Source organism: Aspergillus japonicus (genome assembly GCF_003184785.1).
Source record: "Aspergillus japonicus CBS 114.51 unplaced genomic scaffold BO86scaffold_51, whole genome shotgun sequence".
In the NCBI taxonomy this organism is placed as follows: Eukaryota; Fungi; Ascomycota; class Eurotiomycetes; order Eurotiales; family Aspergillaceae; genus Aspergillus; species Aspergillus japonicus.
Genome location: NW_020291688.1, coordinates 203,008 through 215,343, shown reverse-complemented (window position 1 = coordinate 215,343; position 12,336 = coordinate 203,008). Strand labels below are relative to the sequence as shown.

At 52.8% G+C, this 12,336-nt stretch overlaps 4 protein-coding genes across 4 annotated transcripts; all 4 read right to left on the bottom strand.

Annotated features, from left to right (window-relative positions):
- Positions 1–64: 64 nt before the first annotated feature.
- Positions 65–4,977, bottom strand: BO86DRAFT_172424 (putative RNA helicase/RNAse III). The gene is made up of 7 exons (XM_025666512.1): positions 4,762–4,977; positions 4,669–4,697; positions 4,565–4,610; positions 4,242–4,494; positions 4,024–4,171; positions 2,886–3,965; positions 65–2,831 (listed from the first exon to the last, which is right to left on the bottom strand). Exons 1-7 carry the CDS (start codon positions 4,870–4,872, stop codon positions 347–349), a joined length of 4,152 nt encoding a protein of 1,383 aa, XP_025524882.1. The 5' UTR covers positions 4,873–4,977; the 3' UTR covers positions 65–346.
- A 421-nt stretch (positions 4,978–5,398) lies between these two features.
- On the bottom strand, positions 5,399–7,443 carry BO86DRAFT_391439 (uncharacterized protein). Its single transcript, XM_025672597.1, has 4 exons — positions 6,979–7,443; positions 6,693–6,708; positions 6,238–6,515; positions 5,399–6,178 (listed from the first exon to the last, which is right to left on the bottom strand). The coding sequence occupies exons 1-4, from the start codon at positions 7,030–7,032 to the stop codon at positions 5,675–5,677; spliced, it is 852 nt and encodes a 283-aa protein (XP_025524881.1). The 5' UTR covers positions 7,033–7,443; the 3' UTR covers positions 5,399–5,674.
- Positions 7,444–8,291: 848 nt separating this feature from the next.
- BO86DRAFT_391438 (anoctamin family protein) lies at positions 8,292–11,071 on the bottom strand. Its single transcript, XM_025672596.1, has 5 exons — positions 10,900–11,071; positions 10,679–10,835; positions 10,318–10,606; positions 9,817–10,248; positions 8,292–9,762 (listed from the first exon to the last, which is right to left on the bottom strand). The coding sequence occupies exons 1-5, from the start codon at positions 10,979–10,981 to the stop codon at positions 8,503–8,505; spliced, it is 2,220 nt and encodes a 739-aa protein (XP_025524880.1). The 5' UTR covers positions 10,982–11,071; the 3' UTR covers positions 8,292–8,502.
- A 291-nt stretch (positions 11,072–11,362) lies between these two features.
- BO86DRAFT_367762 (GNAT family N-acetyltransferase) lies at positions 11,363–12,218 on the bottom strand. The gene is made up of 2 exons (XM_025670169.1): positions 12,144–12,218; positions 11,363–12,079 (listed from the first exon to the last, which is right to left on the bottom strand). The coding sequence occupies exons 1-2, from the start codon at positions 12,181–12,183 to the stop codon at positions 11,595–11,597; spliced, it is 525 nt and encodes a 174-aa protein (XP_025524879.1). The 5' UTR covers positions 12,184–12,218; the 3' UTR covers positions 11,363–11,594.
- Positions 12,219–12,336: the final 118 nt, after the last annotated feature.

Sequence of the window (12,336 nt, the reverse complement as noted above, 5' to 3'; positions counted from 1 at the left end):
TTCAAGCCTTCAATATCGCTCCGCATGAAAGTCCATGCGCTTGCCCCGCTAATACCTCAATCTGTCTCTGTCTGGTTCGGTCCTATCATGTTTATACCAAAAAGCAAGCAAATAAAAAGGTAGTCTGTGATCAACCCAATAATCCAGGAGTTCCCAAAAAGACGAACTTCCCAAGAAATGTACATGTGACTGATCCGGTCCAGGTCCTGTATTGCTGGAAGTAGGGCGAACTGCCAGCTCCCAAGAGCACTCCAAGCCTCCAAAACCCATTATTTCTCCAAGAAGATTCCAATCCCAAACTCCCAAAAAGAGAGTAGGCATCGGCAGATATATAGGCTCATTATCGTCAGGCCCCCCTACTCTTCAGAAGCTCGATTGTCCGATACGCCGCCTTAACCTCGGCTTCCTCGGCGCATGAACAACCCTCGACCGCGAGCACAGCCGCCCCGGCTATCTCGACCTGACATCGATAGGTAGCATCTCCCTCCTCCTCCGTCGCTGACTCCGAGACCACCACCCGTTGCGACGTGAACACCGTGCCCCCCAGCCCAGCCGTAGCAGCCATCTGCTGCGCCACCATCTTGGGATGCACCACATCCACCCCCTCCGCCAGCACGCGGCGCAGGAACCAGAGCAAGCCGATCCTCTCCACGAACTTGACACACTCGGCGAGATTGCCGTCGGAGTCCACGAAGATCGCCCCGAGGACGCTCTCGACGAGATCCGAGAAGAACTTGTCGGCGTTGAGCGCGGAGAGGGCCTGCCATGGGTACTGGGGGCCGTGTTGCAGGGTGTTGAGGATCGAGGTGCGAAGGGCCCGGTGGCGAGTTAGCGCTTGGTCGCGCGCGAGTTTGAGGTCGGTGCCGCCGCCGCAGCGCATGAAGTGCCAGAGGGATAGAACCTCCGTGGCGGAGGAGAGGGTGATCTGATCCGCGGCGTGGGTTTCGACGTGGGTGCGCTCCTGGCTGAGGGAGAATTCCATGCAGAAGAAGGCGAGGAGGTTAGCGTTCACGACGGCGTGTTTGATGCGGGTCATCTCTCCCTGGGAGATTTCTGTGGGGTGAGCGAGGAGGGTGGTCAGGATGACCATGTCCAGGACGGCGTCACCGAGGAACTCGAGGCGTTGGTACGATTGTGTTGAAGCGTCGTGCTGGCAGGACGGGTGGGTGAGCGCCTCGACGAGGATCGCCGGGCTCTGGAACGTGTAGCCGATGCGCTCGACGAGCTTCTCATCGTTGACGGTGTGCTGGGTGGGTGACTCGGCGAGTGGGAGAGTCTGGCCTAGGTGTTCGAGGTCAACTTCGGGGAGAAAGCGTCGGATGCAGGCATGAGCTCGATCAAACCCGCCGTCAAGGTACGCTGCGCCGATGAGGGCCTCCACTACATCAGCAAGCACCTTCGTCGACATCGAACGTCGACCGGCAGCAGATGCTAGCTTCTCGGAGATGAGCGGCGCACTCCACTTGCGCGGTGTGGAGATCTTGTTAATGATGAAAGCGTCCAGCCCGGCGTCAAGCGCGGCGCGAGCGAGGCGATGATTCTTGATGATAGAGTCCCTTCCCTGGGACAAGTACCCTTCGTGCCAGTTGGGGTTTTGAAAGAAGAGTTGGCAGGATACAGCGAACTTCAGAACCGTGTCACCGAAGAATTCATACCGCTGGTAATTCGTCAAGCCGCCGGCTGAGGGTGTGGTGATGGCAGTTGTAACATGGTCGGTGTTCGAGAACTCAACGTCTTGCAAGATTGTCTGACACAGCCTCGTCGCAAGCAGCTTCACTTCTAGTCTATCGATGATAGCAGATATAAAGCGGCCAAAAATGCTTTGTGTGAATGAGAGCTTTTCGATAGTACATGATTCTGCTGGTATAACGCACACTTTCGCGGAAGTGACTGGTATATCGACCTCCATCTTTGTAGCCAACGTTTGGCGATGCAGAAGGTTTCTCCTGCGAGGGAGATTAGTACACTCAACTCTGACAATAGTCAAGCCGTCCTCCTCTGTTACAACCCACTCCCGGAAAAGCATCGGATTGTTGTAGCAATCTCTTACGACGCCCATCACGGCAGGGTGATTGTTGCGGGCATACACATCATGGGCAGACTCAGTGCCCCCATGGTGGAGAAACCAGCTTTCCAGCTCTGTGTGAGGTACGTCAGGCCCAAACAGCAGCACAAAGTCTTGCTCTGGTGTCGCGGGTTTCGAACTAGTTGCTCGAAGGAAAAGTGAGGTGATCGACCCCATATGCTCCACGGCATCAGCTGTCAGGCCTACCGCTTGATTGGGAGCCTCGAAGTTCAATGTGAAGGTCGTCTTGCTGTCCCAGAATAAAGTCATCGGGTTGAGTATTGGCAACACTGTCGGTGTAGTCAACCTCACGTACATGTGGGCAGTGTCCCCATTGCGTCCAACAGCAATTCGAGTCTGGTGAAAATCTGGCGAGGACCATGAGTACGCCCAATCCACCCAAGGATCATACTGCTCTGCCACTTCTAGTAGAGCTGGAATGTCCGCGGTATCAGTCTTCTCGAGCTCTTCTTTGCCGGTGAACGGGAGAAGATTGTCGTTCAGCAAACCGAACTCGTACAGCGCTTTGTATGCCTGAAAAGCCGCTTCCTTTCTCGCTGCCCGCTCTGTTTTCCACCAACGCTTGCCGTCAGTGCGACGAACTTTGGGGTGAACACACGCTGGAAGAATCACTGTTCCTCTCAGAAATCCTGCATCGTCTATTTCATAGGAGTACTCAGCCCGAGTATCGACATAGGGCTGATGGGGCAAGACATCGCAGAAATGCGTCAGATGTGCTACAGCACCATCTGCCGTGAGCACAGCACTGAATCAGATGTTAGTTGAATAACGCAATAGTAGGTTCTGAAATGGTGCATACCCCGTAGACTCAACGACAAGTCTTTCCGTCACTTCTTCGTTGAGCTCCTCAAGGGCACACGCCTCCAGCAACTTCCGTTCATCATCTTCGTAGGCTCTTATCATTGCTTGCTCAAGGGACTCCCATCTGCCGGTTCCAGCAGATTCGTCATTGTCTGCAAACATGATGGCATAGGTCGACTGCTTATGTCGAGCCCGTCCGCGACGCTGGACAAACGATTTCAAATTGGGTGGCTTATCGTAACAAACCACCACGCTGCATGCACTAATGTCGATACCCTCCTCCAGCACATCGGTTGCGACTATCAAGTTTGTCTGTCCACTTTTGAAGTCGCTCAGGGTTTCGCGCTGCAGTCGAGGATCCAGAAGCTCGCCCAGAACGTCTTTGCTGCCACCGTTGGACCAGCCAACATAAGCGGCAGAGCGAAAGCGAGCCCTCGTCGACGGATGAACTGACAGTAGCCGCGCCAGCACACTAACTGTTACGCGCTGCTTTGCGAAGACCAACCCAGCAAAGTCTGGGTGCGCCTTTTCGTGCAGGAATGCTAAAAGAATACTCAGTTTCCGAGATATTCGATAGTCATCCGCGTTGGGCGATGTGAGCGTGACTTTCGGGGCAGGGAGTTGCGACAAAAACCCAATCAGGTAAGCTCTCTCCTCATCTGTCCATCCTGACGCTGATTGAGAGTCCTCTGACTTCGATCTGAGTTGTTCAAACGACGCAAAGATGTAGTAATCAACAGCCCACTCCCCGAGTTCCTCGAAGACATGTGTACTTCGGGCCACGAATTTCCTCAGCTGCTCGCGACAAAAGGTCTTGCCCGAGAGAAGCACCTTCTGCAGCTTCGTCCCATCTACGGGACTTTTCCGCAGCTGCCTGACATACGGGTCAGTTTCGATGTCGAGAGCCTTCCAGGCAATGATAAGGGCCCGCAATGTCCTGCTCCCAATTCCCTCTCTCTCAGGGTCGAAGGGAGTATAGAACATTGGACGCAGATGAGGGCAGTGCGTGAACCTGCGCAGCTCGTGTCGATGCACGCGGGGCGCCTTGCAGATTGCATCCAGATTGGCCTCGATCTTCCTATTTTCATGGGCGGTCAACACGAAGAAGACAGGCCAACATGTCCCTGGCCACTCACTGGAGCTCCTCCGGCTTAGATCTCACAATCGGGCTCGCTGTCAGACCCAATATCTTCGGGACTGCACTGTAGCCGTACTCCGCAAGAGCCGGATGATAAAAGTCTTGCATTATCTTATTGGCCGGGTGACGTCGCATGCAATGGTGGGCTAGTGTTGTTCGGAATCCATGAGCCTTGCCCTGCTGCGGCCACTAAGTAAGCCCGCGTCGCTAACTTACCTTCATCAAAGATCATCAAACTCAGTTGACCGATCCTCACGAACCCATGGCTCATAGCATCGGCCAACACCGCGTGTGTGGAGAAGACCACCTGGACATCCTGAAGCACGGCATCCCAAACGACCTGGTCTGTCCACAGCTCCACTTTATCCAGCCCGGTGAGGGTTCTTGCTCTCATGGCGGGAATATGCTCGGAGATGGCTTGATGCTGCTGTTGACACAAAGCCACAGTGGGGGTCAAAAACCAGATCAACTTCTCGCAATACGCATCAGCTGCACTGTGAACATCGCAGATGCGGTGCTGTTCTTCTTGTTCTTCTCACCTTGTGTGGATTCCTCTCCAGTTCTGTCTTGATCCGCAACAAAGCTCTATATAGTCATGATTAGAGTTCAGAGCATACATAAGCGCATGTGGGGGCATAGTTACATATGCGTCTTTCCGCTGCCAGTACCCATCTATCAAAATACAAGACGCTGTTAGCTTTTTCCGTTTGACCAGTTTGCCGCCGTTTGACCTCACCGTAACGATGATATTGCCTTTCAGACTGGCCTCATACATCTCCGTCTGGTAACTCCGGGGCCGGTACCCAACGGGGTCATCGGGCCCTTGAATCAGAGTTGGGCCAGCCATGTTGTCGAGCAAATCTTCAGCATGGGGAGATTGAGTTGGATGGTATGTGGCATCCGAGCACAGAAGACTCTCATCTGCGGACTCGAGCGTTCCGACTGAAAGGAGGGGCACTGCTGGAAAGTGTAGGGTGGGGGAGGAAGATAAACATGGAATTCATGGGGGTGGGGTAAGCAAACTTAACAAACCCTGTCACTAAAACCCATGGATACTCTTAGAGATCTTATCCAAGCCAATGGGCAGTCTCTGTATGTGAGAAATAGAAAAAAACAAACCTCCTCACCGATATAGAAAATGTTCCAGACCCAGCCTTTATGATTTGAATGATTAAGTCACTTCAGCGGACGGAAAAGCACCTCCAGGTTCAGAGACGACACTCTTCCAGCAGCCTTCTCTACCACCGCGTTCTCACCCATTTAAGTCAACTTGAGGCGAGAAAGAAACATCAGAGAAGCATCAACGATGAAAGTCTTGGATTACAAGTGGTTAAGAGTGATGCTGATGAGTTCTGCAATGTAGAAAACGTACATCAAGGCATGCTAGCGGGTTATCATTTTCTTCCCTTCTAGGTTTCAAGTGATAAAGTAGACAGAGAATCTGAAGAGTGAACGCAGAACGCCGCTCCCTCCTGAGCCAGAGATAATAATACCTAGATACATGGCGCCTTACACCGAGGAGGATACATAGACGGGTGGAAGAAAAACTGCAAGCAAGAGCAATCGGAATGGTTAAACTGAAGGATCAATGGGGGCAGAAAAACAGTAATGATATAAAGTAATGTTGGCAATCAACATGACGTGATGCCTCATGAAACAACCGGCAAGCCGTGGCTCATTTCCGTCTTCGGGGCGTCAGACGCGTCTGGTTGAACCTCATCAGCGCGCGGGCGGCGAGCCTGGAAGTTGTTTCCTAGAAAATTGGCTTCCTCGTTCGGGTGTTTGCGCATACCCAGACCGGCCACGGCGATGCGGTTCAGCGAATTCATATCGTCATTGGGTGCAGATGCTTGAGGTTGGGCTTGAGGCTGTTGGGGAGGCACTGGAGGAGCCTGGGCAGGTGCCCCTGCGGATACTGGACCGGTGCCAGACAGAGACAGGTCCGCTCGTGGCTGGCTCAAATCAATGTTGCCGGGCAGCTCGGGGATCTCGCCCTGTGAGTCCAATAGCCGGGATTGCAGATTGATGATGTGTTCTCGCAGCTGGTAATTCTCGGCCTGAAGGGCCTTCAACGTCTCTGACATGCCATCGAACTCCTTCACTTGTTCTTCCAATTTGCGGATGTAACTCTCTTTCCGTTGGCGGAAAGCTCTCTGTTATAGTCAGCCTCGCATTCTCCGAATCCTCATCAAGACGACAAGGGTTTACTCACTTGAGCGGCACGATTCTGCGCAGCGCGCTTGGAGGTTGACAACGGTCGCTTGCCATAGGTCTTGGGCGATTCTTGACTCGTAGGCTCGGGTTGAGGGGGTGTTTGTGGGGGACCACTCAGCATTGCAGCGCCTGAAATGGCAGGGTCAATGTTATTCTGATCTCGCGGACTCGTGATATTGGGTTGCATATGCGGAGGCGGTGCTGTCTGCGGTTGCGGGCGCGGTTGCTGTGGGTGAGACATATGTTGATGAGCAGCTAGCAGCTGATCATGCAGCACTGGTACAGATGTAGCATTAGCATTCGAGTCTCGCGAGTCAAGGTAACTAGTTTGGCGACATTGGCCGTCAACAGACGCGCCCGTCGAGTCGATACCAGCTACGCGAGAATTTTTCCGGTCGCCATAGCTCATGTATCGACTCAACTCTAATACCGGGTCAAGAGGTAAGAGCTTACCCTGATCCGCATGATCCTATGAGACAGATCAATGTTAGCATCATCACCACTGTTGATGATTCAGGTGATCGTCGCGACGCGACCGGGGAGGCGCTGAAGACAGTCGCGTCGTCGATTCTTGGGTGTAGCCGCCATCGTGGACCCAAATCGCAGCCGAAGCGACCGTGAGAACGAACAGAACAAGGTCCGATGTCTACAAGCAGAGCACTCGGGAACGATCTGGGGCAATGGGTGGATGGGACAAACGCGATCTGATGACAAACCGCGACACGATTAGGCTGCTTACCTGAGCAGAGGTTTGCATGCTTGGATGCGGCGCTGGAGCTAGTGTGGGCTGCATCGAGAGTATAGGATTCGAAAACAACGAGGACGCGCCCAAACAGAACAAAAGATCACCAATTCGAGTCGGGCAAGGGGGCCGTCGAACAGCTCAGCCTGTATAGAAGTCCTGGTCTCTTAAGAAGGGAGAGAGGATGTAGAGAATGACAAGGGAAACGGAGGAGAGGGAGAGGATGAGGTAAGCAGACGACGTCGGAGATAGCTTTCCTGGGAAGTGGAAGCTAGCGCTAGTTAATACTGGTGAGGTACAAGTTATGTCCGTTTCGCTTTGATAGTCCAAATGCTGACTATTACTGGCGTTGAATAAACCTGGGGGAAAGGGAAGGGAGGGGAGGACTGATCTCGTAAGCAAGTGAGAGTGGAAGGGGGGGGGAGGCGATTAGTTAAAGTATCAGTCAGACGGTGACGTGTAGGACGGAGGGAGGGAGAGAGGGAGGAGGGAAAGGAAGGGAAGGGAAGGAAAAGGTCACCAACAATTGTTGAACATCTCCCCCCCGGCAGTCCCCCGGGTAGGAGCTGGAATCCGGTGAATTACAATTGCCTCAGGTGTCCAAGCCACATTCCGGCGCTCAAGACTCGACTCACTCGAGTGCGTACGCCCGGAATAGACTAATTTCCTATTTGGTTTATTTGGTTCTTGGCGCGATTACTCAACCTCCGACCATGATTGATGTGATGACTAGACGACTCCAACTTGTATGTACAGTACCTAAAGATTCCTAGTGACTACGGAGTATATGGCCTGGTATCTGACAACTACTAAGATATTAGCCTGCTTCATAGGCTCATTCGATGATTTCTCCCTATTGTCACTGTAACTATTCTTATTCTTGTTCTTGGTTCGCGCCAACATTGCTGACAAAGCCGCCCATCATCCCCTCGGTCTGATGACTGATCCGGCATGCCTGGGCTGACTCATCCACAGCCGGCGTGTTTCTGGGCTTGCATTAAGGCTGTGGATTGTCACAATGCAGAGCAGTTTGACAAAGTGGTGCAACCACCCTGAACCAATGGTCACAGTCGCAAATGATGGCGTTATCCTTTTTCAATGGGCACTATTGACGGGCACCCTCGGTGTGCTATCTCCGAGGCTTCCGTCGGAGTTTCGGCATCGGAACGCCGACACCTGTGAACCCAATCACCATCCTCATTGTTCTTACAGTTGATAAGTGAAGATCGCCAGCCAGTGGATCAACTTGACCGTTTATTTGCGGATATCTTTGCAAATCTAGTTCAGTTGACATAGAACGAGTGAATACTGTTCAATAATGCTAACCTTCATATACAGCAGATAGATATGTACAGAATACAGTTGTTCATGAAACTAATAAACAAAGATATGAACTCGTCACTTGACCTCAACAAGATATGAACTGTATATGAACAATATCATTCATACTCGGTAACTGTCAGGCAGCACAAGCATCATTGTACACAACTGAGTCTAAGGACCGAAGAAGAAGCCGCCCTCTCACTGCTGCTTCTTGGCGTTCGAATCTCTCTTGAGCGTCTTGATGATTGTCGCGCCGACTTGGGAGGATTCCTTCCACCCTTTCTGCCGCATCCAGAACCGCTCCGCGGGATCCGTGTCATGGGTCGCCCAGGAACGAGCGTCGTCCTCCAGGGTATCACGAGTCAGCTGAGAAAGCTGCTCCGATTGGTCTTCTTTCTCGTCGACATCGATCTCATCGTCACTGCTTCGGGCTCCAACCGTGGACTCAAGATACCTCTTCCGCACCAGGTACCGCTCGGTCTTCTCTTTCCGCACATTTGGGGGCTCAAGCTTGGCCATGGCCGCTCGCACTGCATAGCGCACGATGAGATAGATATGCTCGCAGAAGAAAATGGTCAGAAGCAAGGCCCATCCTTTGATCGTGTTCGGCTCGCCACCGGGTCCCTCGTGGCTAGTGCTGAACATGTACGCGAGTGCTGCAGTAGTAATGCTACCGACCCACGACAGGAACCCAAGGCTGTCCAACCAGGGGCCAATTGTTTCTGCGCGTTGCGGCCAGGGTCTCTTGCACTCGACGCAGATCTTAAAGAAGTCGGACCGGAGTTCAATCCAGTTATTGATCAGGAAAGAAACGGGGACCAGCGGCCAGACCGGAGAGAATAGAGCCAAGTAACCAAATTGAATGCACATTTCGCGCAGATCGTCGGTCACATCATAGTCAGACAAATCGGCCTCATTGCGGACGCGAATGAGGAACTTGGTCTCATCGGGATGGTCGTCGAACAAAGCCTCGGGCGATTCCTCTTCTTCAGAACTTGATTCCAACTCAACCTTTCCGTTCTTCTTGCGAAGGTAGTCTTTGTATTCTCGTAGAAGACGCTGCTTCAGAAAAGGTACGACGGTCTCCATGGCGAAGCCGACTACCTGAGCCGTGACGGTGAAATAGATGACTTGCTTCCGTAGGCGGTCGGGGTCCATGCTGAATTCAGTACGTGACTTCGTAGCAACCTCTTTCGAGACAAATGGACGAACAGTCACCTGGAAAATGTCAAGGTGTGGCACAATCCGGCTAGCGAAGGGTACATAAACAAAGGCCGTTAAGAATACAGGGAGGTATGACGTGATAAAGTTGATAACGAAGATTTTCTGCGTCAGGGCAACATCGTAAGCTTGTTGTGTTTCGTAGTTTTCGTAATCGTTCAGCTTGGTCGCAACCGACACCAAGACCGTACTCATCGTCGGGATCAAGGCCGAGAGCAGGATAGTGGGAATGAAGACCTGATCCGTCAGCTTGATTCAACGAGGTAACAGTGGGGTACTAGCGAAGCCTACCAAGTACGACTTGAGTGGTCCATTATAGATCTCAGAGATGAAGATCTCGATGGCGAAGCATGTCGCGATAATAACTCCCAGAGCGATGATGGACAGCAAGGCGAAAGGGACCTGGAGCAACTGTCTGCACATGCGCGTCGTTGCTGGAAACACGCCCTTGATTTCTCCGGTACTCTCGTCCCGGATCTCTCTTTCTGGCCTAAACTCGCGCCGTTTCTCGCGGACGGCGGAAACTCCTTTACTCTGCCATCGACAACTCAGGTCCTCCTCCTGTCGTTTCCAGTATTCGATAAACACGATGCACCAGAGGCAGTTGACCACGGAGTAGACGATTGAGAATGACCCAATCAGAAGCCAGCAGGAAAAGCCAAAGATCGCGGGGAACAGGAGGAATCTGAAGTAAGACTGAAGGAACGAGAAGTAAAAGCCGACCTAGAGATCCGCACGACTGTCAGTTCCCAGACGCTGTACCCGAGCATCGAATCCGTGAGGGGTACCCACACTCTCTCCAAAGATATTTCGTATCTGATCTAGATCCTCCGGGGACAGGAACGTCTTCTGGCTCCAGTCTTTCATGCACTGCTTGTTCATCTCCTCGTCATGCAAGGGAAAGATCGAATCCACGTTCTTCCACTCGCCATGTTTCGGGGTGATGCCAGCGCCGCCAGCCTCCTTGGGCACGGTCATCATGTGGTAGATGACGCGCAGTCGCTCCGACTCGGACTGCGGCTCGGCCGAGGATTCTGACTCGGGCTCAGTGTTGCGGACGCCATAGAGCCAGTCGCGGATTCTGAGATAAGGTTGCAGACGCCACAGTAAGCGAAAAGTCCTTCATAGAGAGATGCGCAGGTAGAGGACTCACCGAGACTGATACACTGCGCGTTGGAGGCTCTTCTTTCGCGCAGCGCGGACAAAGACCAGCAGAGATGTTTCGTCGCCCTGCCTCACTTCGGTTTGCAATCCAACTTCAAACAGCTTATGCAGCAGTCGTTCTAGTTGCTCCGTAGTCTGAACGATGTCTATACTGGGTCAGGGCGGGAAAACTCAATGGTAGTAGCCAGCCAGGTACAGTGGCGCCCTTACCGTTGTCGCCAAAGTTATAACGAATGACGTAGTCGACATAGTGGTTATTATGCACGGGATCCCGAGGAGTTGTGGAAGCCATATCAAAAGGAGATTCAAGCTTCAAGTCATCCGTGCGATGGAATAGGGTGATGAGCTCTTCTCCCAGAGATGGCCGCTGCTTGAAGCTTTTATCAGGGGATGTTTGGGGGGGTTTCGTCCGCCCGCGATGACGACGTCACCTTCGAAGCTTGACTGTAGGGTTAGCCCTGGGCGGTGGCTTGGAGCCTTGGACCCTCCCCCCTCCGTCACTATGCATTCATCTGCCGTCTGGATCGACCCGATCGTCAATTGTCTAAGATCTGGATTCTACTCTCGTGGTCGCATGATACAAAGAACTTCCTCGATTTCCGTAACCTACATACTAATTGTTGAGTGCCAAGAATTCTATTCTGCATATCGCTCAAAAGGAAATCCTCTCTTGGGGGTATTTTAATGTATGTACATGTCCAGCGATTGAAAAAAAAATATAACCGAGGAGTCGAGTTCCAGTCCTTCCTGCTGATAGCCCTGGAAAAGCAACTCTTCGGAAAAGTCGACCAGCGCAAACCCCGACACGAGCAGCAAACACTTGGTGACATAACGTGTCAGAAGGGCATTGGCGTGTGTCCTCCCAAGGCCAGATGATTCACAAACCAGAGTCAAAACTCGCGCGATCAGATTCCTTCCGCAAGCTTGTTCAAAGCGGGTCCCTCCATCATCATCTTCGTCCACTCATCCATCGCATTGGCGCCTACCTGCTCGTAGAACTTGATGCTGGGCTCGTTCCACTTGAGGACGCTCCATTCGAGCCGTCTGCCGTTGACCTCCAGGACCTTGGCCGCCAGGTACTTGAGGAGCTTGAAGCCGTATCCGTTGCCGCGCGCGCTGGGCTGTACGTAGAGGTCCTCGAGGTAAATGCCCGGAGCGGAGCGCCAGGTGGAGTAGTTGTAGAAGAAAAGGGCCATGCCCACTGGCAGGGGGTTGGGCTGCTCCGCGGTTGCAGGAGGGATGACGAGCGCAGTGTAGACAGAGCCTCGCTTCGGAGTCGAGTCGGGAAAAGACAGAGTCGCTAGGAGAGACTCCTCGGTGGCCTCGACTTCGTGAAGAGCCTTCTCGTAGTCGGCAAGCTCGCGGATGAATTGAAGGATGATGGGGACGTCTGCATTGCTCCGGTCAGTAAGGATGTAGCCTGGCATGGTCAGTGAGGGAATCAGCAGGCCTACCCTCGGGCGTCGCGAGACGAATTGTAGGTTGGGCAGACATTGTGCGGAATGAGGAGTGCAAGATAAGGTATCAGGAAATAATTGAATTGGGGGATGTAGCTATGAGGAAAGCCAATGTCCTTCTTATACCTGTGTCTCCGACTTCCCCGAATTCGAAGACCCGCCTAGACCGATGGGTCTTTTCCCCACCACA

What these genes read in the sequence shown, in the direction of transcription:
- BO86DRAFT_172424 (XM_025666512.1), bottom strand. Translation starts at nt 4,872, where the DNA reads ATGGCTGGCCCAACTCTGATTCAAGGGCCCGATGACCCCGTTGGGTAC. An exon ending in AAGGCAATATCATCGTTACG is followed by an intron (nt 4,698 to 4,761) that starts GTGAGGTCAAAC and finishes GTATTTTGATAG; the next exon opens with ATGGGTACTGGCAGCGGAAA. An exon ending in TCTAAGCCGGAGGAGCTCCA is followed by an intron (nt 3,966 to 4,023) that starts GTGAGTGGCCAG and finishes CCATGAAAATAG; the next exon opens with GAAGATCGAGGCCAATCTGG.
- BO86DRAFT_391439 (XM_025672597.1), bottom strand. Translation starts at nt 7,032, where the DNA reads ATGCAGCCCACACTAGCTCCAGCGCCGCATCCAAGCATGCAAACCTCT. An exon ending in CGCAGAATCGTGCCGCTCAA is followed by an intron (nt 6,179 to 6,237) that starts GTGAGTAAACCC and finishes TGACTATAACAG; the next exon opens with AGAGCTTTCCGCCAACGGAA.
- BO86DRAFT_391438 (XM_025672596.1), bottom strand. Translation starts at nt 10,981, where the DNA reads ATGGCTTCCACAACTCCTCGGGATCCCGTGCATAATAACCACTATGTC. An exon ending in CGCGCAGTGTATCAGTCTCG is followed by an intron (nt 10,607 to 10,678) that starts GTGAGTCCTCTA and finishes ACCTTATCTCAG; the next exon opens with AATCCGCGACTGGCTCTATG. An exon ending in GAAATATCTTTGGAGAGAGT is followed by an intron (nt 10,249 to 10,317) that starts GTGGGTACCCCT and finishes GCGGATCTCTAG; the next exon opens with GTCGGCTTTTACTTCTCGTT.
- BO86DRAFT_367762 (XM_025670169.1), bottom strand. Translation starts at nt 12,183, where the DNA reads ATGTCTGCCCAACCTACAATTCGTCTCGCGACGCCCGAGG. An exon ending in TCGTCTCGCGACGCCCGAGG is followed by an intron (nt 12,080 to 12,143) that starts GTAGGCCTGCTG and finishes GGAGCAATGCAG; the next exon opens with ACGTCCCCATCATCCTTCAA.